The sequence below is a fragment of the Crocodylus siamensis genome, chromosome 6, assembly GCF_052110815.1.
Source record: "Crocodylus siamensis isolate JL-2025a chromosome 6, ASM5211081v1, whole genome shotgun sequence".
Taxonomy (NCBI): Eukaryota; Metazoa; Chordata; order Crocodylia; family Crocodylidae; genus Crocodylus; species Crocodylus siamensis.
This window is the reverse complement of record NC_143400.1, coordinates 30,345,961-30,373,888: the sequence shown is the minus strand read 5'-3', so window position 1 is coordinate 30,373,888 and position 27,928 is coordinate 30,345,961. Positions and strand designations below refer to the sequence as shown.

The 27,928-nt window shown below is 52.0% G+C and overlaps 1 protein-coding gene across 1 annotated transcript; it reads left to right on the top strand.

Moving 5' to 3' along the window:
* Positions 1-1,025: 1,025 nt before the first annotated feature.
* Positions 1,026-27,928, top strand: PROM2 (prominin 2). The gene is made up of 24 exons (XM_090053304.1): positions 1,026-1,840; positions 2,708-2,757; positions 3,442-3,644; positions 4,232-4,352; positions 6,567-6,630; positions 7,106-7,195; positions 7,496-7,695; positions 8,098-8,172; positions 8,261-8,324; positions 9,720-9,879; positions 10,694-10,846; positions 12,213-12,336; positions 15,985-16,076; positions 18,654-18,738; positions 19,839-19,985; positions 20,344-20,415; positions 20,612-20,704; positions 21,052-21,105; positions 21,695-21,775; positions 21,981-22,049; positions 22,921-23,010; positions 24,038-24,144; positions 24,271-24,356; positions 24,685-27,928. Exons 1-23 carry the CDS (start codon positions 1,591-1,593, stop codon positions 24,332-24,334), a joined length of 2,508 nt encoding a protein of 835 aa, XP_089909430.1. The 5' UTR covers positions 1,026-1,590; the 3' UTR covers positions 24,335-24,356; positions 24,685-27,928.

Genomic DNA, 27,928 nt, shown 5'->3' with positions numbered 1-27,928 from the left:
CCCTGGTAGGATCCTCCTGGCCTTGGGCAGTGCTTCAGGCTGGCTTCGCAGATCTCACAGTGCAGGGGCAGGCTTGGGTACCTGCCAAGTTCAGAAAAAGCAGATTCACTTTTTTCCTCTTTGGCAGGAGTCAAAGTGTCCTGATCAGGACAGCATGCTCTGTCCGCAGTGCCAGGAGGCTGCGTGGGAGGCACCCTGCTTACCCTAAGAGACAGGCTCAGTTAGGGCCGCCTCTCGCTCCTGGTTTGCTCTAGATACACATTTGGGGCAGTTTCTGGGAACAGCAGATACTTACATATGGTGCAACGTAGGGCCCGAAACCTTGCTGTCCTGAGGTTTTCCTCCTTCCCCTGTCAGCTTCTGCAGAGAGCTTTCCATGCTGCAAATCAGCCGTGTATTGTGGAAAATAGTCTGGACGCAACACTTTTGGGAATACCCATGTCCCTGGAGTGACTTTGCTCAGTGTGTGAAGGAACCAAAGAAGTGCTGAATGGATTACTAATTTTTGCCCTGCTTCTGATGGGGCTTGGACCTGCTACGCTGTTCTGACAGTGGAAAGGGGTCTTAAAGAGGGTGCCAATAGTCTTCTAAGGAAGCCTTTGCTTAAACAGTTTAACTCAAAGAAAGCACTTTTCTGGACTTTGCACAGGAGGTCTTCAAAGCAGTGTTAGGGGCGCGTCCAAAGGGCTCTGTGCTATAGCTGTGGTAGCCTTTTCATAGGAAGCTCAACACAAGTTAGAGCAGCCCAGACCCAATGTATGGCCCCTAGAATATGAGAACTAAAGCCTCTTTCAGCTGCTCTCCAGAGGACTTATAAGAGCCCCTGGCCATGTGTATACGAGATGCTTTAAAGCATCACCATCTATACATGTAGGCGCTTACTGCGCAGCAAATTAATTTACTGCCCAGTAACATTTACTGCCCAGTAAAGCCAAATAGCATTCACTGCACACCTAGACATTCCCACTAAGTCTAGTTTGGGGCTTTTAGTGATGCCCTGATCATTGACAGACAGCAGGATGGGAAAAGCTGCGGCTGCAGGTTTGTATGAGAAAGAAGTCCCTGCTGGGGCAGTGACCAGATGTCACAGCCACCACTGCCTCTCAGGCCTGCCGGGGACTGCAGGCCCCTCGCTGGATAAGCCGTGCTAGCATTAAAGCGGTCGGTGACTCAGTCATGCAGCGAGGGTTATGAAACCGGCTGGGATTCTGCTGGCAGACGCTCCTCGCCGCCTCTCCGCTCCACCCTGGCCCAGCCCCAGCCCCAGCGGCACAGAGAAGCAAGCTGCTGCAGCACCTGGGCCTGTGGGAAGGTGTTGGACCAGTCGGGCGGGTTTCTGAGCTGCAGGGACAATCAGCTGAGGACTGGGGAACACAAAAGTCAGGGATGTGTCTCCTTGTGCTCTGCTTTGGGCTCTGAAAGCAGGAGCTCTGAGGAGATTTCAGGGCACGTCCAAGGAGCCCTTCTTCCTCGCCAGCATCAAGGCGCAACTGCATTAGGAGGCACCGAACCCCAGGGCTGGGCCTGCTTGGATCTCAGCTGCAACCCAGGCTTTCTCCCAGATCCCACCTCTTGTCCAATTCTGCACGGATGCAGGCCTCCCAGCCTGGAGGAGCCTGCAGCTCCGGATTAGCACTGACCCTGGTGATTGCCCTGGTTGTGCTGGATCCTGTTCACTCCCAGAAATGTGCTGGAACCCCCCCCATCATCCTCCAGTTTGTGGAGGTAGGTGCCGACCTCCAGGTCCCTGCTTTGCACCGCGTCCCGAGCAGTCTGGATCCCCTCTACAGTGTGGTCCGGCACTACCTGGATGTGGTCCAGCAGAACCCCTTCCCCACAGGTAAGCCAAATACGGGGTGCCAGAGAGCTGGGAAAACCCTGGTGCCGGATGAAAGGGCCAGCATTGGTGGGGTTCTGACCCAGAACAAGCCTGGGTTTTCCAGACAATTCAGCATGTTGGGTGCATAAAATCTGGCTCAGATTGGGGCACACGGAGATCTGTTCCTGAATCCTTTTGGCAAGCCCACCCCCATGGTCCCCGGGATGTGAGCTGGACCTGCGGTGGGCCAAGTTGCAGACAACATGTGAACTTGAGGATCTTTCCTACTTCTTAGACCAGGATCCACTCGAGTGGGTCAGGTCTTCTCTTGGGCTCCATAGGGGTGGAGGTGATAGGACCCAGCACTTAGGGTACCCATGCTCTGCACTCAAGAGAGATAGGGGCATTGAGGAGGTAGGATGCCCTGCTATGAGTTCAAAGGCATGAGCTCACACCTTGCTCCAGATTCACACTAAAGGCTGTAAATGGGTGCCTGGTGATTCAGGCTGGGCAGTCAGGCAGCTGAGTGTAATACCAGCCCCACTGTTCCCTCGAATACAGTTTGCAACAGAAACTGGCCTGCCTTGCCCACACTGGGTGGATGAGCCTCCTAGACTGGGGGCAGACCCAGGCCTCTTTGTTAATGCTGACATCCCCAAACTCACTTTACAATGATCAGCCCCAGTGCTACTACAATTTGCTCCGTGGGTGTGTCATGCAGCCCAAGCTGAGCAAAAATAGCCAGTTTAAACCCAGTCCATTCACGTGCTAGTTAGTCACTTCATAGTGACCATCGTGTAACCGCACTGTACGTCCTGTGGGAGTTCCTGCCCCGTTTGTCCGCTGCTGTGCTGGGAAGATCTGTGAATAACTGGCTTTATTTCACAGAGCTGCTCAGACAAGCCCTGAATGACCCAGACTCGGTCAGAACGTCTCAGGTGAGCTTGGGCGCAGAGTCGGGCAGAAAGAGGGGCATGTGCCTGCTCTGGGGACTCACCTGGAGCAGCACAGGCCCAGCTGCACTCATCTCCTGGCAGCCCACACAGGGCTGGGAAGGGTAAAGGAGGGGTAGAGTCCAGCAGGAATATGCATGGGGACACGATTAGGGTTTGGGACAGGAAGAGGTGAGTAGGGCAAGGTGTGATGGGCATGACACTGGGTTAGGAGCAGACACTGGGGATATGGATGGAGGACTAAGAAACATTGCAAGGTGAGATGCAAAGGGGCAGTGTGGGATGGGGTAGGGTATGTATGAAGGGGTCTGTGAGCTTGGGACTCAGACTTGGGCAGTGACCTACTGGCTGCTACCTAGATCCATGACCTGGGTGGATGAAGTGGACATGGCTGTGAGTGAACTGGATCTGGGAAAACCAAGGATATGGAGTCAGGGGAAAGGGCTATGCTGCATGGGGGTGTATCTAGTTGGGGAGGAGAAGGACTGAGGGGACATGTAGATGAGAATGAGGCAGGAAAGAGCACGATGTAGGGATGGGGACAAGGGAAGGGGTAGACGAGGAGAGAGGGGTGAGGCTTGAGTCATGGGAAGGCAGAGGGATGGGGTGGTTTGGGACTGGGTGAATGACCCATACCACCCTAAGGAAGGCCTGGCTCTCCCCACCTAGGTCATGCACTATGAGATGGGCTACATCATCTGTGCTGTGATCGCTGTACTCTTCTTCTTCACCGTGCCGGTGATTGGGCTGTGCTTCTGCTACTGGCGGAGGCGCCAGCACTGCGGGGGCCGAATCAAGGCCTATCGCCGCTCTCTCATCTGCCAGCGTAACTTCCTCATGCTTGGCCTCCTCCTCACCTCCATCGTCATTCTGTAAGTGAGGGGGCAGCTCCGGCCGTGAGAGAAGGCCCTGAAGGGGATAGGTGGTTGGGCATTGGCGTAGCTGATGGAGGGTAATGGCAGAGGGAGCCATGCCCTGGTAAGGAAGGGGTAACCGGGAAGAGAAAGGGAACCACAGGGCATCACTTGGGGGCTGGTTTGGTCTTGACATGCAAGAGCTGGCATTTGGGGCTTCTTTTGTTTTGCAAATGTCCCCAGTTGGGCACCCAAAAAATGGAGGCTTGCTGAATCAGAATCATGGCCTGAAACCCTGAATTTCCAGCCCTGCCAGGTCTTCAGTCCCTATTCCCCCACGCCATCAATCCAGCAACCATGACTGGCTGCACTCTTGTTTCATCCTTCTCTCTTGCTCTTGCAGGCACTGCGCTGTACACAAAGATGCCCAAAAACCCATATAGGTCCAGACCTCCCAGAGCTGGGGCTAAAGGAGCCTCTCCTGCCCCCAGTGTTGGCTCTAGCCAATGTCACGCCAGAGGGTGGTGTTGAATGAGAAGTCTGGTCCTTTTTTGCCAGCACAGAGCTCTAAGCCTGGCTGACCTGCCTCTGCTCCTCTTCCATAGGACAAGCGTGATCTGTGCTTTCATCACCAACCAGAGGGTGAAGGAGCAGATGGAGCCCGGCATCCAGGCTGTGCCATTCACTTTGCGGATGCTGAGGCAGCACATTGATGATATCCCCCAGGTGAGCAGGAGCTGGATCTTCCATTTGGGCCGGCTGCCATAAGGGATCTGTGTTCCAGGTCACTCAGTGAACCCAGGCTGGAGGGAGAGAGATGTGTGGCTTTGAATGCAGCCTGGGAAGGAGTGCTGCCTGGCTGTCATAGACACCTGGTGTTTGGCTCACCTCTAGAGACTCGCACTGAAATGCTGCTCAGACCTATAAGTGAACATGGCTTGATGGTCTTCTACTGGGATGCAGCACTCAATCCCTACATAGTTTTGCATCTACGTGAGAGTTACTTAGAGCTAGCTAGACCCCATGGGTGCAGTCCTTGAGGGCTGGGGCATGCTTCTGAGGGCATTAGAGTATGTGTATCCTTCAGGTGTGCACAGCACATGCATGAGGATGGAGCTGAGTACATGGTACTGGGCATTTTGTAGGGCCTGTTTCCACCAGCTCTGACAGTCCATCTCTTAGCAGCAGAAGCCCAATGTCATTTAGAAGCCAGGGGCTCCAGGCAGGGGGGTTTCCACCTCTTTGCATGCATATACTTGTGCTTATGCACACATCTATACATGCCTGAAGGAGGTGCATGCACTAATGACCACGTGGATGTGTCCTAGCCCTCGCATTCCAGGGTTGAGTGGGTGGGTGGACACAAGACAGCCCTGCACCTACACACCTAAACTTACATGCACCTGTCTTGCACATGAGCTATTTTATGTCAGTGCCTGCAAGGTGAGCAGAGGCTCCGTCAGCACAACGCCAGCTTCCAGATGTCAAACATGGATGTGTTGTTCTCTGCTCTGCTTAGGAGAGGGATGAGAAATCTCTCTCCTGGGCAGAGCACTTTACCCCACAGCAAGCTGCTGCCAGACTCCTTGTAGCCAGTGCATTAAGGGGACTGGACAGGTGGGCATCTTCAGCAACTGCCACAGATGGTGTCTCTTGAGATGGGAAAGGACACACATCACCTTCACAATGTGCCAGGGCAGTGCTGCGCCAGGCTGTGTGCTGGGCCAGCTGGATATCGGGACACCAGCTTCCTAATTAAGTGTGGGGAGTGCTGCGTGGGGAGGGGCAGGGACTGTGCAGTGCAATGCTCCGGGACTTTGGGGTGCGGTGTAGTGTAGAAGCATGCAAGGACCTTGTAGCAGATGGTCTATAGAGTTGGGGTGCTATCTGCGGGGTGGCTCATAGTCACATGGGCTCCAAAGTGTGATGGAGTGACAGCTTCCACTCAGGGTGGCCACCCGTCCCTAATTGGGTGGGACAGTCCTGGAATGGCAACATCAAGTCCCAGTCCTGGTCTGCATGACTCCAAGACAGCATTTGGCTCAGACTCCCAGTATCGTGCAGGGATCTGGGTTTTCTGTTCACCACAGAAAACTGCAGGAAGTGGCAGGTTTCCCCTTGCAAGCTGGCAGCATTCCAGCCTGCAAGGGGCTGCTGGGAGCAGGATGCAGGAGGCACCATGTGCATGTGCACACACATGCACATGGCTGGGAATACAGCCAGGCAGCATGGAGAGCAGCTCCCTGCAGGTATGTCTATGTGGGGGAGAGGAGAAGATTGAGGCCCCCATGGTGGTAGAGGGAGTGGGACAGGGACTGGGAATGCTGCCCAGCCAGGGCAGCGCATGGGGCATGCAGCCAGCATGGGGCATGCAGCTGGCACAGGGCTCCTGGGTGAAAGGCAGCAGGGCGGGGAGCCCCAAGCTCACAGTAGGCAGCCCACGTCCGACCCTGCTCTACTTGGCTCTGCTCCAGCCATGCCAGGAGTTGCAGGGGGTGGGGAAGAGGCAAGCATGTGTCACGCTTTTCCATTTGGAAAAGGTGATGATCACCCTACTACCACTCCCTGCCTACTTGTGGCCTGCCCCTGTGTCTGCAAGCTTGGGCCAGGCCAGAAACAAGGGGGAAGCCATGTGGTAGGCTCCAGCACTATTAAGCATGCATTTTAATTGCAAAGCAGTTTCCTTCCCTCCCTCCTCACTGAAGCCTACCCGGACTCTTGACAAGCTCTGCTTGGCACCCTGCAGCCTGCCACAGGGGGGAGGCAGGGTGCCCAAGTAGGCCAGGGCTCTGGGATGCAGATACAGTGAGCTTGGGGTGGGTTGACTGAGCTGCACAGTTCTTCATGTTGCTGCGGGGTTTCCATTTCAGTAGCACCCTGTGTTGATGCTGCCTCCCTGGCACTGAATGGGCCCTCTCTCTGCTTCTCTTCCTTTCACAGGGAATGAATTTGGTGGTGGAGCAATTTGCAGTCCCCAAAGACCAAACAATTGGTGACTTGAACAGTGAGTATCTGGCCCGGGGCCTTTCCTCTCCTGCACCAGGGTGGCTTTCCCATTTCCAGGGGTGGGGACTGCTGGCAAGGATGGCTGTTTGTCAATGCCATCCCTGTTTCTCCTCTCTGCATTGTCATTGCAAGTCCCATGCATTTCTGTGCCTTCCCTCCTTACACACGTTTGACTTTAGCTCCCTGCTCCCACTGATGTCCTGATGAAGCTCCCATTTGCTTGGACAGAACCAGAATCAGGCCTTTAACTCCCACCTCACTTGGCTGGATTCTCAGAGTGCCCTATTCTTGGCTTTGCAAGAAGATACTTCCCTTCAGACCTCACCATTGGCACAATGGATTTGTGCACCAAGTGCCCGCAGTCTGTATCCCAGCTCCCCAAGTGGGTGAGGCTCCATACCAGGTGTAGAGAGCAGGATCATTTCCATGATTTCCAGACGCAGCAGCTGACAGGAGTTTCTGGTCCCTTTCAGCTGTTGGCTGGAACATCGGCCTCACCATCCATTCACAGCTGAAGGACCAGGTGTACTCCACGCTGGAAGCCTTGAAGGCCAGGGCAGAAGGTAAGGTGGAGGCTGGCCTTCCCTGGTGGCAACAGAATTGTCCTCCAGAAAAGAAAGGAGGGGTCACCTAGGAGATCTCCTAGGATAGGCATCTCCATGCCTCTCTACCCCACAGAGGTCTCTTTTGCAGGGCCACCAGCTCCTTTCTCTTCCTCATAGAGGGAGGGAGCAATATTCATCCCTAACCCACAGTCTGAGGGCTTTCTTTGGACTTTCTGGAGGGTCTGGGGGAGGAGAGAATAGCGTTAGCTGCGGCAGTGGCACAGAGCACTGGCACTAGCCTTGGGCTTTCTCTTTAAGACCTACAGAACTCGCTGCACCATTTACAGATTCTCAATAAGACCGTCTGGACACTGACCCTGTACCAAGGCATGCTGGCACCCAGGCTGAGAGACCACAAGAAGAGCCTCGTCTCCCTTCTGGATGATCCCCGCTGCACGTCCTGTGGCAGTTTGCTGGAGACAGCCAAGCACTTGGAGCTGGGAGCTAATTATAACAAGGTGAGTGGCCTTGCGGAGGAGGGAGGCAGGTTGCTCCTGGTCCTAGAGAGCAAGGATCCCTGCTAGCTTCTTCCTCCTGAGTCAGAGAGAGATTTGGTCTTGCTACTTGAATGGCTTTGTGTCCACGCAGTGTTGAGTATCTCTCAGACTTGCTTCTCAGGTCTGGTCTGGTTGGTGGGGGGGAGCCAGGAGATTACACCCTGAAACCAACATAGCTATGTCAGCAAAACCCCGGGTGTGGATACAGCTCTGGGAAGGGGTCTGGGGAGGTGGGATTAAGCATGTCAGCCTGCACCATGTCTCTGCTATGGCTGTAGAAATGTTGGCTTAGCTCTAGTGGCCACATCTACCACTAGAGACAGGATTTCACTTTGCTTATGGACTGATGGTTCCTTCCTACAGGTTCCTTCAGTAGAACATGTTTTTAAGACCCTGCATGGTCTTCCCAAAGGCAACTTCCCAGACATGATTAACCAGGTAGGTGACTGAAAAGGCCAGCAGCTGATTTGGTGAAGGGGAGGCTGATTTGACTGTCAGGTTTCAACATCTGTATCTTCTTTTCTAGGCCAACATCACCTTCAACACGATCCCAGATGTTGCTGCTGAGAAGATGGCAACAGTTGTGCAGGGTAAGCAGAGCCCTTTCACGATGGATGGGGCTTTGCAGTTTCAAACCCTGGCTTATGAAACTGTGAGATCTTCCCCTTTAAATGTCTAAGAAAAAGACCTCTCAGCTGAGGATGCAGCCATTTGGTTCCCCCAATAAGTGCAGACTGATAGGGTATGCACAGGTTGTGTGCGCTCTCCCCTGGAGGACTTACTTTTGCTGCTGTTTACTTTGTGGCTTGCACCGCCCAGGCCCTGGCAAACTGACCTATTTGGGTTCAATGGATCTGCAAACAATCAAACTTTATAAAGGCATCATAATGTCTTGAAAATTGGAGTGAACAATGGAAATGCTTAAAGGCATTAAAGCACAGGTAGGGAGTTGTATGATTCAGTTAAAGCTCATCCTTTGAGGTGCAACCCTTTATTGCTTCTAGTGCATTAAGGTCATAGAATCACAGGGCTGGAAGGGACCCTGAAGGATTATCAGGTCCAGCCCCCTGCATGAACAGGAAAGACATCTAAGGTCAGATGGCCCCTACCCTTGAAGACCCCTAGGGTAGATGATTGCACCACCTCTGGGGGGAGCTTGTTCCATAGTCTGGACACCCTAGTTGTAAAGAAGTTTTTCCTAATGTTCAGCCTGAAACTATCTTCCAGGAGTTTGTGGCCATTGTTTCTAGTTTTCCCCCAGGACGCCTTGGTGAACAGTTGTTCACCTAGCCCCTGATGTACGCCTCTGATACAGCGGTAAGCTGCAATCAGGTCCCCTCTCAGCCTTCGTGTCTTTAGGCTGAAGAGTCCGAGATCCCTCAGCCTCTGCTCATATGGCTTGCCATGCAAGTCCCTGATCAGACGGGTGGCCCTTCTCTGGACCCTCTTGAGCTTCAGCATGTCTTTGTTGAAGTGCGGCGCTCAGAACTGGATGCAGTACTCCAGCTGTGGCTGCACCAATGTTGAATAAAGTGGGAGAATCACTTCTTTGGATTTACTGGAGATGCATTGATTGATGCATGCCAGAGTTTTATTGGCCCTAGCGGCTACTGTGTCACATTGCCAGCTCATATTCATGCTGAGGTCTATTGTTACCCCCAGATCCCTTTCATTTGTACTGCTGGTCAGGTTAGCGATGCCCAGCCTGTAGGTGTGCTGGGTCCAAGTGTCTTCCTAGAGATCAGGCCTTCAGTGTGCCTACTGATGACAGGCCTTGTACTGAGGGCTCTTAATCACCTAAACTTGGGCCCCATCAGGTGAGACGGTGTGTCCTGAGCAAAGCAGGGATATATTACCTAGATGGGCTTTTATGAACCTTCCCCTTGGGATGGCCATAAAGCCCCAATGATTACCTCACTCCACCTGTGTCCCAGTGCCTGGCCTGCCTACTCATCCTTTTCTACATCTCTCCTCTCAACTTGCAGACCTACAGCATGAGGTAGCCAGAGTTGTGGAGAAGGTCCAGGCCTTGGCAGACAACTTCTCAATCTCCAACCATACACAGCTCATGGCCAATGCCCTTGCAAGGATGGAGAATGGCAGTCGGCCTTACCTTAAGGAGATCAAACATTATGAGAAGTACAGGTAAGATAATTGCCCACCCCTGCTGACATCCATAAAGTGGCTCCCAATTCATTCTGGAGTAAGCGAACTCAGAATTAGCTCCCTGAATGCCAGAAGCAGGACCCTGCACGTGTAGACACCTGCATTTGCACATATTGAATTTAGGTGCAATTAGCCCCAAAATCTCCGTTTTTAAAGCACATTAAGGGTGCGCACATATAGACGTGTGCCCTAATGCACCTTAAATTTAGGTTAATGCACCTTAAAGTATCCCGTGCACCCGATAATTAACAAGTCCTAATTCACTTTCTCTGCACATTTTATTATTTTGCTAGCTGCTATTGTGTCCCCCTTCAAGCCTGTTTTTTCTAGGTTAAAAAGTTGTAGCGTATTTAGTCTCTAGCTAAGAAGTCCTGGCCTTTTAGCTTTCACCTGTATCAGCAGGCCGTGAGTCTGGGACCTTCAGCTCCTTATCACAAGACTCTACCATGTAAGTTTAAGACATATTTCCATGGGGGCAGCTAGTAGAGATTGATGTCATAGAGGCACTGCCACTACCCATCTGTGTAAGGGCCTACAGAGTGTATCACACCAGGACAAGGTGCTCCTACAGAGAAGCCCACAGGATGGTGGGTTTCAGGTCTCCCCATAGACTCCACTAGCTGGGACTGAGGCCTCAGTGACCAGCTGAGGTTGTACTCAAGGGAGAGTCTGGCACTGATTTTCAATTATGGCAGGTGATGTTTCAAACTTTCCTCATTCCCCAGGTTCAGAAGAGGAACCCGGGTGTATGGCATGCTCTTTCACCACATCTGAGCTCCTCTTCTCTCACCAGGTGGATTGGAGGCATTGCTCTGTGCTCTGTAGTCCTTACAGTCGTCATCTGTAACTTCTTGGGGCTGGCCCTTGGAGCCTACGGGCTGGCTGTGCGGGATGATCCAAGTGATTATGAAAGCAAGGGAGAAGCCGGGGCCATGGTCCTGATGGTGTAAGTGGATGGTACTGTGCTAGATGGGGCAGAGGCATGCTCGGGTCATTTACAGGGGCAATGGGAGAGATGGTTTCTAGAGCACATCTACAGCACATGGCTCTAGGACCAAACTCCATCCTTATTCTGCCAGCTGGGAACTTCTCCATGATGATGGGGCACTTTGGGGTACGCAGCAAACCTGGATGGGAGGGAAGGGGCTGGGAACAAGGGGGCTTCCATGACTGGGCTTTTCTTTTATCATGCACTAGGGCCTGGTGCTTCTTAGCACTCTTCCATCCATGGAGATGGCAGAAAGCCAATCTCACCTCTTACAGGTGTTTCCTCTGGGCTTTAGTCATCCATTTCCAGGTGACTTTATCGTCATGAGTCCTCACAGCACCTTTAGCACCATCCTGCATGGTCTGAGATGGTTCCTGAATTATTAGGTGTGTTTTACACGAGGTGGTTATAACTCAGCACTATCAGAGATGGACCTGGCAGGTCTTTGCTTAATATGGTTGGTATAGATACTCCATGGGCTCACCGCACGCATCCTGTTAAAGCGGTTGAGTTAACGAGGGTCCTTCTTGTATTTCTCGGGAAGTTTGTGCAGGCAGTTGGAGAAGATGGCCCTTGAGGTCTCCTCCAGCTCCATGCTTCTGTGATTCCCTCCTTTGCAGCTGGTTCACTCAAACTGGGTTTCTTTCTACAAGATGCGCTATAGCTGCAGCAGCAGCTCAGGGCTCCTGGGTGGGATCCTCTGGGCTGTGTGCTGCAACGGGTCAGATTTGATGATCATGATGGATCCTTCTGGCCTTCTAGTCTATAAACCAATGGCTGTAGTGTATGTGTCCTGCATGGATTGTGCTCTGAAGGGAGGGGAGAGTGTCCTTCTCAGAGAAACTTCCACAACTTGCGCGTGCTGCAGCATTGCAATGGTGGGGCCCAGCAAAGTGGCATGGTTCAGCTCTCCATCAGCTTCTCCCCCCGCAGAGGCCCCTGCAGCTGCTGGGAGGTGCTGCTCTTTCCTGCTGTGCCTGGGGAGCTTTGAGCAGGAGCCTGCATTCCTGTCCCTTGCATTTCCTCCCAGCAAGGGCCTCCACTTGCTTCACAGCAGCTGTGTCTGGTGTGGCCTGGTCCCCGGGGCATTCTCACGGAGCCAGAGTGGATTCTAGCCTGCTCAGCCTGCCTGTGTCAGAGCCTCCTGGTACAGGTGAGGTCCTGCTCTGGGAGGGTCCCATGCAGCTGTGGAGAACTGTGTGCAGATGCCTGGGGCTAGGAAGAGGAGCAGGGCAGCTTCCAGCATGCCCACGCCCTGCTTGTTCCAGCACGTTCGCTGCCAGCCAGGCTTCTCTGTAATGCGACTTCTCTCCGTCTATTCCAGTGGCGTCAGCTTAAGCTTCTTCTTCTCCTGGCTGCTGATTCTCCTGGTTTTTGCCACCTTCTTCGTCGGGGGAAATGTCCAGACACTGGTGTGTAAGAACTGGGCTAATCAGGAGATTTACAAGGTAGGTCCTGGCTCTGTTTGTCTGGCAGGACACAGGCTCAAGCCAGGATAAGCCCTGACTGCAGGAGAACCAGCTTGGGCTTGGGCTTGTACCTCCGCATTGTTAACTAATGCGAAGCTGAATAGACATGCATGCTCTGTGCCTCACACAGACTGTGCTGATCACTGTTTGCACCCACGGTGCCTTGCTGTACACACCCACTGTGCTCACAGCACAGTCTTTGCCACGCACAGACGGCGCCAATTCCTGTGTGTACCCATGGCCTGCTGCACATACTCGAGCCATGAACTCCTCACCTGATACAGACTGTACCAATTACTGTGCACATACCATCTACACACGTGGTTGCCCCTTTTGCACACTGACCGGTACGCTCCTTATGCACCTGCTGCATAGTCTGTCTCACACATATGTCACCATAACACACCTACAGCGTGCATACCTGCCAACCCCGTCACACAGGCAGTCAGCTCTCTCTCTCACACTTTGCAGTGGACAGTGCTGCCATCATTTGCTTGATCTCATGAATGCATTCATAGCACCTTGGCCTTCATTCCCCCTTGCCATATGGACCCTTCATTCTCCCTGCATCAGAGGGACATAGATGTCTGGCTGATCAGGCTCTGATACAGTTTACTGGTAGGTAGAGGAGTTGTGGGGTTAGAGATGAATGTGAGAGTTGGGTCAAATGAGAGATTCATAGAACCTGAGGGCGGGAAGGGACCTCAGCAGCGCTCCCTCTAAGTTGCATGCATGCATGGCCGTGCACAAGAGAAAATCCAGCTGCACAATAACTTTTTAATGCTGTGCACACAGTGGTGTACCAGCAGAGTGGGGTAGGGACAGTAGGGGGCCATGGCCCCCGGGTGCCAGCCTGGAGTGGGGGAGAGCACCCAGTGCCGTAGCAGGGGGGTGCTGACGCTCCCTCCACCACTGCCAGCTTCGCATCCCGCTGCTCGCCACCCACCCCAACCTGGCCACAGGCTGCTGCAGGAGTGTGGAGGGGAGGGGCGGGCACACTGAGATCCCCGTGCACTCCCAGCCAGGATTGCTCACAGATTGCTAAACCTTAGAGGAAACACTGGACCTCAGGAGGTCATCTAGTCCAGCCCCCTGCTCAAAGCGACTAGATCATCCCAGCTCAAGCTTTGTTGAGTCGGGCCTTAAAAACCTCCAAGGATGGAGATGCCACCACCTCTCCAGGTGACCTGTTCCAGTGCTTCAGCTCCCTCTTAGTGAGAAAGTTTTTCCTAATATCCAACTTAAACCTCCCTTGCTGCAACTTGAGACCACTGCTCCTTGTTCTGTCATCTGCCACCACCGAGAACAGTCCAGCTCTGTCCTCTTTGGACCCACCCTTCAGGAAGCTGAAGGCTGCTATTAAATCCCCCCTCAGTCTTCTCTTCTCCAGACTAAATAAGCCCAGTTCCCTCAGCCTCTCCTCAAAAGTTGTGTTCTCCAGACCCCTGAACCATTTTTGTTGCCCTCCGCTGGACTTCAAGCCTGTGCATACATCAAAATCTGAGACTCAAGACATGACCATTGTGGTCAACATATTGCAACCTGCAAGCAACCAGCAATTACCTTAGAAAGTCTCTTGTTTTATCATCAGTCCTCTGGTTCTCTAACAGCCTGATCATCATTACTGTGGTGAGCCCTGGCTGGGTCTAGTCAGCATTGGTATGGTGCATGTGAATACTATCTTGTAAATGGCTGAGCAAATGTCTTGTGTGATGTGACACACTGGAAAAGACACCTGCTCACCTTTAACCCAGCTCATGGATTGTGTGTACAATGAGCCAGGGGGGAACAGATCCCCACCTTTCCCTCTGCCTTGCCTTCCCTCCCCTTTCACCAGTCATTTACCCATAGCTTCCATGGAGTTACACCAGGGATAAATATGGCTCCAGGTCCCCAGTGTCCCTGCAGTGCAATGATTAAACCTGTCACCAAACCCAGTTCTGCCCTTTCCTGTGTGTAATTTAATAACATGCTTGTTGCGCAGCGTGGAACAATACAATTGTGCTGGAGTCAGCCCCTTGAATTCCTTCACCTCTGGGCATGCAGGCCATGCCAGTGAATTAATTAAACCTCATCAAATGACAATTAACACTTGATCTCAATTTGGAAGGCAGTTGTCACCACAACTCTCCCCCCACCCTCCCCCTGCCTTTGCTTCAGCCAGCTGAAGTTCGCAAATGGAGAGAGGCACTAATAGCTTTGTCTGGCCTAGGGGGACAAGTGAGATGCAAGACTGAGACTGCAAAATAGTTAGCAATGCTCCTTTTCATGCCCAAAGACGGAGCCTTTCACACTGATGGGGAGAGTAGAGGGAACTGGGCCTCGTGCCATGGTGGGGAAGAGCAGATGGAGAGATGCCAGGGCAGCAATGAGCCTGAAGTGTGTTAGAGCTGGGCAAGTGCATTAGTAAAATCATACAGTGGTAGGGCTGGGAGGGACCCACGGAGGACGCACCTCGTTCAGCCCCCTCCTGAAACTAATTCTTAAATGAAACATTTTTGGCTGGATAACAGAATATGATTGACCAAAGAGCATCACAATTGTGCATTGATTTTGCTACATTGTTGCATTTTGCAGAAGCAGGGGAAAAGAAAGCCCTGAAATGAACCATGGCAAAATGTGAAAGGACATTTCATTTTAGAAGCCACTGAAGTTTTATTTACCAAAAAAAAAAATTTTCAGACTCTCCAAAAGGGATCGTAACATTTTGTTCAAGAGGAAACAATTATTGTTTTACGTTATGGTTGGCTGAGTTTTTAAAAAACTTTTGAAACAGCCAGAAAGCTGGGAAATCAATGACAGGCAGAGTTCTCCAGTACCTGTATCTCTGGTACTGTGTCTCTGGAGTGCACCAGTCATATAAGACAGCATCACGCATTCAGAGAACCCTAAAGCAGGGGGAGGCAATCGCCGGCATGGGTGCCAGAGCATGGCACGCGAAGGCTTTTTGCTTGGCATGTGTGCCCTGGGGCAAATGGCAGGGAAGGGACCGGAGCTACGCTGCCATGACAAGGATTGGGCCCCTTATGGCTCTCCCACCATTCACCCCAGCAAGTCTATATCTTTCAAGTCAAGATTGCAGGAGTTTTTGGCACTCCACCCAAAAATGTTGCTGACCCCTGTGCTGAAGGGACTGTCAGCTCTCAGGCGAGAGGCTAGCGTTAAGGTAGAACTAGGGACAATACTCCAGCATGTAGCACCACAGTGTACCTGGGAGGGTGTAGTGGTATGGCTGGGGCATTCCTAGCGTGTGGTGTTACTGTCTGTCTTAGAAAGTAGCCTTGCGGCTGTAGTGTGCCCACGTCACAGTGCTTGCCTGTACCATGTACCCGTGAGACTCCTGGTCTGTTCCTTGTATGCAGGGTGGGAACACCTTCAGCTTCCCAGAGCCCTCTGGTGACATTTTGTCTCATGCTGAGGCTGATTTTAGCCTCGGCACCAGCCAGTTCCCTAGCATAGAGCCTCACTCCTTTTTCTCCCTTTCTTTTTCCTTCCCTGAATACTAGCGATACCAGCATAGCTGGGCCCCCTCTTGCTTGATCACCCCCTGCTTTCTCCATCTATGAATGTGAGGAGCATGTCTCATTGTCCCAGTGTAGTTTTTGAGAGTTTTTTCTTGCTGAACAGTTTATGGACACACCTGGGAACCTGCCTCCATCCATGAACATCACCCAGCAGCTGGGCTTGAACAGGAGACTAAACCTGACCTTTGCTTACCAGTGAGTATCATACTGTGGGGCTGCCCAGGATAGCTTATTGCTGAGTGGGATGAGAGACACTAGGGATGAGAGAGGAGATGCAGCGGCCTGGTCAAGGTCCTGTGGAATGCCAACCATGGCACAGGATCTTTATTTTTCTCGTGCTTTTTTTTTAAATTAATATATTTCATGTTCCAGATCAAATTAGCCAAATCAGTTCCAAATCATATTAATTGAGCAGAACGCAATCATTTTAAACACCATGTTTGGCCCCTGCAACATAAACCCCCATGGCTCACTAAGAGCATCCGGGAATGTCTCCTTGCTAAAAGGGAGGCATACACCCAATGGAGAGATGGGGTCATCACCAAGAAGGACTATGTTACAGTCGCCCGAGGATGTAGGGGGGCAGTCAGGAGGGCCAAGGCAGAGATGGAGATAGGACTAGCTTCCCGGAGTGGGGACAATAAGAAGTCCTTCTTCAAATACATAGGGGGTAAAAAGAGGGTCCCGGGTAATGTGGGGCCCCTGCAGGACACGATGGGCAACTTAGTCATCACGCCAGATGACAAAGCTAACATATTTAACGATTTCTTTGCCTCTGTCTTCCTAAGTAGGGACCAGTTCAGCCACCTCCCTGCTGGGCCCCCCTCGGGCCCCGGGAGAGACACGCCTGGGCCAGGGGTTAGCGAGGAGTTAGTTAGGGTACTTCTGGAGAGGCTGGACGTGTTCAAGTCCGCTGGTCCGGACGATCTTCACCCTAGGGTTCTACAGGAACTGGCCGAGGTCATTGCGGGACCCCTGGCGCGGCTCTATGAGCACTCATGGTGCTCTGGCGAGGTGCCGGAGGACTGGAAGAGGGCCAATGTGGTCCCTATCTTCAAAAAGGGAAAAAAAGAGGACCCGGGAAATTACAGGCCAGTTAGTCTTACCTCAATCCCGGGTAAGCTCTTTGAAAAAATTATCCTGGCACACATCCAGGAGGGCCTTGCAGGGGAATGCATGCTCAGGGGCAACCAACATGGGTTCATCACTGGCAGGTCTTGTCAGACCAACCTGGTGGCCTTTTACGATCAGGTCACCAAATCATTAGACGCAGGGGTTGCTGTGGATGTAGTCTTTCTGGACTTCCGGAAGGCTTTCGACACTGTCTCTCACCCTGTCCTCATCAAAAAGCTGGGAGACTGTGGTGTCGATGCCCACACGGTCAAATGGGTCGCCAACTGGTTGGAGGGCCGCACCCAGAGGGTGGTAGTGGATGGGTTCTTCTCGACCTGGAAGGACGTGGGCAGTGGGGTTCCGCAGGGCTCGGTCCTCGGGCCCGCACTGTTCAACATCTTCATCAGTGACTTGGATGAGGGGGTAGAAAGCACCCTGTTCAAGTTTGCTGATGACACTAAGATGTGGGGGGATGTGGGTGCACTAGAAGGGTGCAATAGGCTACAAGCTGACCTTGACAGGTTGCAACGGTGGGCGGATGAGAATAGGATGGGGTTTAACACTGATAAGTGCAAGGTGTTGCACATGGGGAGGAAGAACCGGCACCACACTTACAGGTTAGGGAACTCCCCTCTTGCCAGCACGGAGACGGAAAAGGATCTTGGAGTCGTCATTGACTCCACGATGAACATGGGCCGGCAGTGTGGGAAGGCAGTCAAGAAGGCCAACCGTACCCTGTCATGCATCCACAGATGCATCTCGAGCAGGTCCAGGGAGGTGATCCTCCCCCTCTATGCGGCACTGGTCAGGCCGCAGCTGGAGTACTGCGTCCAGTTCTGGGCGCCACACTTCAAGAGGGACGTGGACGATATGGAAAGAGTCCAGAGGAGGGCCACTCGTATGATCAGGGGTCAGCAGGGCAGGCCTTATGAGGATAGGCTACGGGACCTGAACCTGTTTAGCCTCCACAAGAGAAGGTTAAGGGGGGACCTTGTGGCCTGCTACAAACTGGTCAGGGGGGATCAGCGGGTATTGGGGGAGTCCCTATTCCCCCGTGCGCTGCCAGGAGTGACCAGGAATAACGGTCACAAGCTGGCGGAGGGTAAGTTTAGATTAGATATTAGGAGGCGCTACTTCACAGTCAGGGCGGCTAGGGCCTGGAACCGGCTTCCAGGGGAAGTGGTGCAGGCTCCTAGCCTGGGGATTTTTAAAAGGAAGTTAGATGAGCACCTTGCCAGGGTCATCTGACCCCGGTGCTCTTTCCTGCCAAGGCAGGGGGTCGGACTAGATGATCTACCTAGGTCCCTTCCGACTCTAGCTACTATGATACTATGATACTATGATAACTGGTGAGCATCCTCCATCTCAGACCTATCACCCTAGGACTTCAGATAATCCTAAATCCATTGGCAGGCATCCTACGTGCAGGCCCAAGCCTGGAGGTCTTGGAGTTCAGATGCCCCGTGATACTATAGGCAAGCATCCTCCTTCCCAGATGCTTAAGCCCGGGACTTCACCCTACACTCGATCTTAGCCAACAAGAGAGACCAGCCACAGCACAGGATTGCAGCAGGCAGGACTTCTTGGGAAAGGCTGCATGGGGGCCTGATCTTACCTCTCCCCTTTGCCTTGTTTCCCTTCCCCACTTCTCTGTTACAGGGAGTGTAAGAAGGGTATGGGCCTCTGGGAAATCCTGGAGCACAATAACACTTACAATCTTGATGATCACCTGAGACTTGCCAAGGTGAGGAGACACCACCCCCTGCCCTGAGGGCACAGGGCCTGCCCTCTCCAGTACTGGGCCGCCCTAAGAATCTATGGATAAAAGAGGATGGGAATTAGTTGTCCATGTCTCTTCAGGTCACCAAGGCCCCTGGTCCCTGGTAAGACCCCTGTATTCCATAGAGGAACCAACCCAAGTGAAGATAAAGTCTTTATGTCCATTGGGTTGAGGGCTTTTCCAAGGGAGAGGACTGGATCCAAGGGACACAGCCTTGTCTCACAACATGAGGGGTGAATCTTCCCCACTGCATCTTCTTACCCAGTCTGGGCTTTCATGACTGGATGTTATTGCTGGTCAGGAGAGATCTCCCTTGGCTGGGGTGGGAAGGGAATATGAATGGGTGACAGGTCATTCATTGCCACAAGAATTACAGCTAAAGGACAGGACAAACTAAAGAGTGGAAGAAAAATCCTTATGCTTGTGAAGCTCATTGATCAGTCCCTCTTAAAGGTCTCCTTCTGTCCATGAGCTGCAGAGGACGTGTATTCCAGCTACATGGCCTTGCATCCTCCGGTCTAACGGCTTACAGCTTTAGTTCTGGAAGTCCTGTTTCAGTCCCAGGCCAAGATGATGGCTTCCTATAGAAACTCCTTGCAATAGCAAAACATCCCCTGTCCACTGAGTTTCATTGGCCAGCATTTCTGTAGGGTGCTGAATAATGCTCCCACAGTGCTGAATGAAGAACAGCTGGTCTGTGTGGGATGGAAGGGAATCTGCAGCAGAGATGCCTCTATCAGGGAAGGATATATAGGATGCTGTGTGAAGCATCCTATATGTATTAGAGTCATGTTCTCCTGCTTTTATAGGATGAGGTGCAGAAATTAACCTCTACTGGGGTTACTGTTGTAGGATGGAGCCCACTTCTTTGAGTTGCTGTGCTGATCTCCCTGGTTTGTTATATTGGGTTGGAGCAGAGCGAGGTCACAGCATGTGGTGGCCACCCCACCTGGAATGAACCAAGGCTCAATCCAAAGCCCAGGTCTGCAAAGGGCTTTGGGTTGAGGTCCTAGCAAACAGCAGCACCCATGAATTTGTTGGTGATACCTTACCTTAATCCCCAGTACACCACAGAGTTTGAGAAACTTCTCAGCAATTTCAGCACCCACTTTGGAGAAATCCACATCCTAAACAGTGTTGGGAGGCAGGACCTAGAGACCTTCGCCCGGAGTGGGATCGACCGCATCAACTACCCTGCGTTCCGGGCAGAGGTGAGGCATGCCAGGCTAAGGCGCCAGAACCTGATGCAGTCCATGCCAAGCTGCTGGTTGGTTTCTGGTGTCTGGGAGCGTATGTACATGCCATGTTTTTTACCCTTTCATGCGCTGCAACTGCATGTCTGTTTGCATAAGTGGGATTTCCGGACACTTTAAAAGTCTTTCTTGTGCATTAGTCAAGACTTGGCCAATAGGGCTTAGCAGGCTCCAGTCTCAATGCTTCTTGCCCAGACTGACATGTCTGTACCCTGTGCACAGCCCCCCTGACCTCCTCTCCCTGAACTGGGCCCATCTTTTTCTTGGTGGGCTGTGCGCACCACTAACTAATGATGCTGCTGGCTGCTTCCTTCAGATGCAGAACCCTATAGTGAAGACAAGCCTGGAAGGCCTAGCTGTCAGTCTGGAGGGCCTCCAAAAACTTCAGGTGAGCGTGGAGCCAAGTGAAGTTGAAAGACAGATGTGTCCTTGACTTGGAACTGGGTGGGAGTTGAAATCAAAAACAGAGAAGAGATACGTGCTTTGCCTGCTCCTACCCAGAGAGACAGCTCCCTTGAGCCCAGCAGCTTCTGGGATCAGCAAAGCGATCCTTGACTCTGGTTGTTCTGGTGTCTCCCCTGCAGAAAAACAGCACAATAGCAGGACAGCTGGCAGATGAATCCCAGGCCCTGTGGCAAATTCAGAACTCTTCTGTGCACACCCAGGAGGCCCTTGTGGTGAGTGTGTGATGGAGAGGGGTGTACCTTGAACCTCAAAGGTGCTGGGTCCATGCTGTGCTCCAAGGGCTGGGGTGCTGAGGTCTAGCTTTAGTTAAACACTTCTTGCTGAGGTCCCTAAGATGGACAACAGACCATTAGTGGTTGTGGGCACCAAGAGGGGCTTTCATTTGTGCCCTTTGAGCACTCATGCACTGTATCTGAAGAGGCGACTGAAGGGCAGCCTGGCTGACCTTTGAGGCCCCTTTGATCATAGCTCTAGGGATAAATGGAAGGGGACATTCATTGTTGTGGTGTATGTGTGAGTGTGTAAGGGGCAAAAATGTCACTTCCCCTTGGTTTTTCAGGTGAAGCTGAATGAGAGCGTCCAGTTCTTATCTGAGATTGCAGCACACCTACAGGTACTGTTGCCATAGGACACCATAGACAGACCTCAGGGAGTGGACTATTGCTACCTAGGATGGGCAGTGCTGGCCTGACCTGTCAGCCACTCTCCTACTGGGTGTACTGAACAGGTCCAGGCACAGATCACCATGCCCTGAATGTCAGGGGAAAGAGGCATGAGGGCTTCCATGCTCCACTGCCAATGCATCCTTCTTGGGATGGTGCGACTGGTGAGGGGAGCAAGTGGTGATTTCCGTAGAGGTGTCCAGTGCCTCTGGGCTATCAGCTTCCAACTCTCTTTGGATGAGCTAAGAGTGGGGCAACCAAGCAGTGGGGTCACATGGCAAAATAGGGTGCAACTCTGACCTCTGGGGCCTACTCTTGGGTAAGTGCATGGAAGTAGGGACCCTTTCTGCCTACTCAGGGCTGCTGTGAAGACTGCGGAGGGAAAATTATCACTTCTTTGTTCCTATGCCCATAATAAAGTGTATTGTTCCCCCAGCTCCACTCTGCTCCCAGAGCACCCCACAATGCTCATCTCAGCCATCCCAGCTCTTAGTCCTGTTCATCTCCCTTGTGCTTCCTTATGCTTCTTTTTCTCACCAGGAACGCATGAGATGGACAATGGCTGAGATTGCCTCTGTGGAGACTACCTTACCTGGACAAGCTCACAGGATCCTGAAACAGGTGAGTGAGGAGGGGACCATGCCAGACCCCCCCCCCCACCCCAGTGTGCTCTACAGCATCATAACCTGCCAGGATCTGTATAGCTACCCTGCAAACCAAATGCCTGGCTGAGATGCAGCCAACAGTATGCAAGGCTGTCTACCATGAGTCTGACACCCCTCTGGAAACTCTCCTGTGTATCTCAGGCTGTTGTCTCTTTCTGCAGGAGATCAGCTGCTTCACGAAAAAAGAGGTGGGGTATTTCAGCCAATACCTGCAGTGGGTGAAGCGCACGGTAGGTAGTGATGTCAGAAGAAGAACTAGCAGAGCAGAAATGAGAACTAAAGCTCCCAGGGGCACGCATAGCTTAAAGTGCTGCCAATGCTATGGTGCTGCACGGAAGAGAGTGGAACTGTAGGTGCTGGGTTGTTTTTGTGGTTGAAGCACTGCTCTGGGCTGCTGAAGACCTGGGTTTGACCCTGGCTAAGACCTGGGCTCTCCTCTGTGATCTTGAGGGCTTGCTCCTTTGCTCTATGTCTCAGTTTACCCAGCTTCAAATAGACATGATAATACCATACTTTCTCACATACAATATGCCCCTGAATAAAACATGCAACCTGTTTTTGAAAGGCAAAATGAAATAAAAATGGATCCTTCTTTGAAAGCCCCTGCTAGGACTGGAGAGGGGGTAGTGAAGGAGAAAGCACCTGCAGCCAGCAGCTAGGTAGCCTTTCGTGTAGCACCTGCTGCTTTACTTTTATTTGCTCTTGACAGAAGCTTAAACAGCAGAAACTGCTGTTGCCATATTTCCTCCATTTTAATGTGCACCCCTAACCCCAACCTCCAGCAGCTGAATTTTGGGACATAAAAAATATGTGTGTATGCAAGAAAAGATGGTACCTCCTGCCTTGGGGATGGTTCTCAGATAAAGTGGTGGAGAGGGCAGCCATAGGACACCATGGAGAGAGAGCCTGGACTGGATCCTCAAGTGCTCAGCTCCTAATGTGACAGCTGCAGCAGAGATATCCCAAGGAGCTCCAAGTGCACAACGCTTGGGAGATACTGGACCAAAGGCAGCTCAGATGCTGGGTACTGGGAGGACTAGGTTTGCTGTCCCCGTGCAGGTCCCTTTGTAGATAAGTTTCCTGCCCGCTCTTCTCTTCCAGCTTACTAAGGAGGTGGCTTCCTGTCAGCCCTTTTCCACTGCTATGGATAACAGCCGGGTGATCCTATGCGACCGCATCGCAGACCCCTGGGTAAGGACAACAGGCCAGGCCCTGCGGGGAAGTAGCTCTCCTGCCTGCCTTCCTCTAGTAACCTGTTGCTGGCGGGCACTGCTTGGGCAGCTCCCAGGCTCCAAGGAGACATGTGTGCATTCAGCATGTGTGAAGGTACCTGGGATAGCTCAGCTTTGGCTAAGAGAACAGTAGCAAGGCCGTGGCCCCAGGCACAATACCAACCCCAGGCCCCAGGAGTATTGGCATCTTGTCTCCCAGTCCCTGGGCCTGCTAATGCCCACTGCGTTATACAAGGGTGAGGTAACACACAAACAGTGCTGGCAGCAGGGACCAGAAGGCCCTGCCCTCTCCCCTGTGACTTCGCTTCCCCCCATCGTCCCATAGAGGCTGCAGTAGCCAGCCGTTCAGCGTTTGGGCTCCTGCTCCATTATCGCCTCATTAGCCTCTGGCAGGAGGGAATAAATGAGGCTCCCACATCTCATCTGAGCAGCCTGAGGTGCCTGCAGCCTCCCACGAGAAAGGTCAGAGCAGGACAGATACAGTGAGGCCAAGGGATGTGTATACCCCATGCAAGGGGCCCTCCCTGCCCCTCCGCTTGAGCAGGATGGGAAGAAGGCAGGGTAGGGGGCTGCCTGGTGGCTGGGTGCAGGGCATTCGCAGCTCCTCAGTCATGCAGTGGGAGGTCCAGAGAGGGCCTGCTAGAGAAACAGTGGGTGCATGCATGTGTGTATGTGTGTGTGCATGTATACACACATGCATATCCATGTTGCCCTGGACTGGCTGGTATTAGGGCTATTCACCTGTATATCATAGGCCCCTTACTGCCAAACAGTGAGGGGAGTTACAGACCACTAGGTACCAGCTCTTTGCTGCCTGCCTGCAGCATAAAGCAGTAACCACAAGCCAGGTGCTCTTGCTCCATACTGAGACATTAGTCTTGGCCCCTAAGTGCACCCATCATCAGCCTGCTCCTGCTTCTCTGGAGCACCTGAGGGGCCATCCCTGCTGGACAGAGCCAGTGAGGGGACATGCCATGTCATTCCAGAATGCCTTCTGGTTCAGCTTGGGTGCCGGCACCTTCTTCCTCATCCCCAGCATCCTCTTCGCCATCAAGCTCACCAAGTACTTCCGCCCCATCCGGAACCGGCTCATGTAAGCAACTAGTGCCTTGTGCGCTGGGATCGGGACCGTGGCTCATCCTCCCCAGCTGGTGACAGCAAGAGAGGCAGGAGCAGGAGTAATGTTGGCTTCTTTCATTTTCTTCCTCCCTGTCTCCAGCTCTACTGGCTCGGAGGAGACCTGTCCCTTCCACATCCCCCGCGTGACATCTCTTAAGATGTAGGAAGGGTCTTCATTGTCACCAGGTGAGAGGGAAGCTGTTTAGTTGGGGAACCCTGGGATCTTTGTGCCAGAGGGACTTCCAGACCCAAGACTCTGCTCTGGGTGGGTTCTTGCCCTCCCTCTCCCCTGATGGTAGGAGCACCTGCACCATCATCTCCTCCTGGGATGGATGCTCTTAGCTGTTCATATACTATGGAGTTAGGAGCTCAGATGCTGTTTGGGGACCTTGAGTTCCCTTGAGGCCTCCCACAGCTGCCCCTGAGGTCCCCACTAGGTTATGTCTCAGCAGGTCAGGGGAGGTTCATGTCTCAGACTCCTCGGGTGCTCACTAATCACTCCTTTCACTTCCAGATCTCACAGGAAAAGTGCCTGGATTACTTTCAGGGCCAGAGTTGTTCCTGATCCATGCTGCCTAGCCTTCCCCGTGCTGCTTCTCAGCTCCTGGAGGGAGACACCTGCAAGGGTCATTCCCCTTTCCTAACCCCTAAGTCTCTTCTCTCCAGCATCTCTTAGGGGTGGTGGTGAATTTGCACAGCATGGCAAGGCTATAGAGGAAATTCCTCCTCCTCAGCAGCTCCGAGCTGGCAGGAAAGGGCCTCCTCTTGGTTCTTCAGGCTTCTGGCATCCCAAAAGGGAAAAAACTCAGAGGCTTCCTGCATCCTAGTGTGGTTTTGTACCCTCCCAGCTTCAAGCTTCTGAATGGTTTCAGGAATCTGTATCTCAGACCCACAGCTCTGCCCCATCTCCATCTCTTTCCTTGTGCCAATGTACATGTGGGACTATAGCTCCAGGTCTGCTCCTCCTGGTCCCTCTATCTGCAGCTGCCCTTCCCTCCTACAAGCGGCACTGGCAGGCCACCCCAGGAGTATCCCATAGGAAGCCAGTAGGATGCTTCTGCCTTCCTTGCTGTGTTTAGGCAAACCCCAATGCAGCAAAAACTGTCCTGGTATATTTTCCTCCTTGCCATAGAGTCCTGAATCTAGGACTGGGGGCTGAGGGCACGGGGTAGGAGAGCTCTCAGGCCATTAAAGTGCTTCTCCTTTCTAATGGTGTTTGGTTGGTGGTTCCTCTCACAGAGCTGTGCAGGGGAGGCTGGAAACCAGACCAGTATGGCTGGGGAACCAGGTGGGGGAGAACTGGGGCCAGAACGGCCAGGGAAATGGTACCACTGTGGCTAGGGAATTGGAAAAAGTACCACTGGGGAACTGGGATGAATAAAGTGGGGTGTTGGTACCAGTATGGCTGGCAGTCTGGGACTAGTATGGACAGATAACTAGTACCACTAAGAGGGGGGCTCTGGTACCACTATAGCTGGGTAACTGGGACCAGTATTGCTGGGAAACTGGAACCATGAAGGAAGGGTACTGTTTCCAGTGTGGTCAGGGCAGTGGGACCTGTATGGCTGGGGTCTTGGGCCAATCTGGAAGGTACTGGGACCAGTATGGCTACAGAACTGAGACCGGTATGGCAGGGGAACTGTGACCAGGAAGGCAGAGTACTGTTATCCAGGATAGCTGGGTAACTGGAACCAGTATGGCCATGAAACTTAGGCCAGTAAGTGGTGGTACTGGGACCAAAATGGCCAGGTAATGGGCTATCTTTTGGCCGGTGTTTCAGATTCAGGACAAAAATCCCAATTTCAGGACTCCCTTGGGGCTTTGCCAGGGCACAGCTCTGAAATTTGGAAGAGGGGGTGACTAACAGATGCTTGAGCAGGGGCAGCTGAACAAGGACTATTTGAAGGGCCTCATTTTCTCCCTCAACTGTGACCCAGCAGCCCGTTAGAGAGAGCTGCTGTGGGCAGCAATGGAGAGGTGACTGCCCAGTCCCACAGACCCTGGCTTCCCTGAGCTCTGGGCTGGGGCATTGGCTCCTGGACAATGCTGCCTCACAAACAGTCTCCATAGATTATAGAAGGGAACCAAAATGCCTCTTAATTAGTCCCTGTTGTTGACCCCCAGAGGCACAAAGAGAACCAAAACAAGCTTACAATGCCAGTCCTGCCAAAAAGAAATATTTCCAGACATACATGCAAATACATTTTATTAAGATATGCAATCATGAAATTCAGATAAGAATGTAAATGACCAAGCAGTGCAGGAGAGGCACATCAAGCCAGCAATTAATTACAAGAGTTAAAATGCACATTCTTCTAAAGAAATAACCATATCATTAACACTTGAAAGACATTACTCTTAAACTCTCCAGGTCCTAAAGTCTTAAAAAGCCCTGGAGAGGCGGGCAGCCTAGTAGGGGAAAGGAACTTTTTATGTTTAAAATTAAGTTTTCAAAAAAGCACTTTGAATCATGAAATCATAGAAAATTATGATTGGAAGGGACTTTAGGAGGTCATCCGACCCTCGGCACAAAGTAGGACCACCCCCAACTAGATCACACCAGCCAGGGCTTTGTTGAGCTGGGCCTTAAAAACATCCAAGGATGGAGATGCCACCAGCTCTCTAGGTGACCTGTTCCAGTGCTTCACCACCCTTCTAGTGAGAAAGTTTTTCCTAATATCCAACTTGAACTTCCCCTGGTACATGGGATTGTTCCATCCTAAGTGCAAGACTTTGCACTTGTCCTTATTGAACCTCAAGATATTTCTTTTTGTCCAGTCCTTTAATTTGTTGAGGTCTCTAGCCCTACCCTCCAGCATATCCACTACTCCCTCCAGTTTGGTGTCATCTTCAAACTTGCTTATCTCAGTCGATTTGCAGATGGGCTCTTCAGCAAGAACTGAAGCTGAAGAGCCAGATTTCTCAGGTGAACCCAGATTGTTATACCCTGTTACCTGGCCTAATTTCAGCAGCTTCCTAAATAAAGATAATAGATATAGAGACGTTCCTACTAACTGGTATTCAGATGCTTATTTGTACTCCCTTTTTAAACTAGAGTATGTCCTAAACCAGCTCTAACTGGCATAAAACAACTAAATGCATCCTAAGCCATCTTTAGCCATCTTATTACAACTGTTCTCACCTATGATCATCTCTCACCTGCTCCTTCCTTTGTCTCTTCTGTTCTTACTCAATTTTTAGTTAAGTGAATGCAAGCAAATGCTAAAGTAGCTTGGAGCCTACTCTGTGAAGCCAGGATGTGTAGTAAGTTTCTGCCACTTTAAACAGCTGGATTTTCCTGCAATCATCAGTTGCTAGCAGGGTCTGTTAATGTGACAGAGGAGTTTTTTGTAGGATAAATCTAATGGGGCTACACTCTGGCAAGGACTATAACTGGGCATGTGGCAATCAGCAGGGTTGTGGCAGGCAGCATCGTAATCTGTCAATATTCCCGGCAGCAGAGCAGTCTGCCAGGACTCTGGTTAATTTAAGGCTCTCAATAGATGAGTTTATTTAAACTAGATTTCTAGGGGCACAGCATTTTCTTAAGAGAATTGCATTTCTAGATCCCAGGAATGTATTACAGACCAGGGTTTGAACTCCCTACGCAGTTGTTAGTCAATCTCCCTTAGCCAGGGCCATTGGAGTGTGGTCATGAAAGGGTTTAGGTCTCTGTTTTAACTCCAGCTGGTGAGTAAATCAGCTCCTGGAGGGAGCTGGAGAAATGAGTGAAATTTCTGACATGGTTCCAAAAAAAA

Coding starts and splice junctions, on each gene's coding strand:
- PROM2 (XM_090053304.1), top strand. CDS start 1,591: ATGCAGGCCTCCCAGCCTGGAGGAGCCTGCAGCTCCGGATTAGCACTG. Junction 3,645..4,231: donor CTCACCTCCATCGTCATTCT/GTAAGTGAGGGG, acceptor CCTCTTCCATAG/GACAAGCGTGATCTGTGCTT. Junction 6,631..7,105: donor AACAATTGGTGACTTGAACA/GTGAGTATCTGG, acceptor GGTCCCTTTCAG/CTGTTGGCTGGAACATCGGC.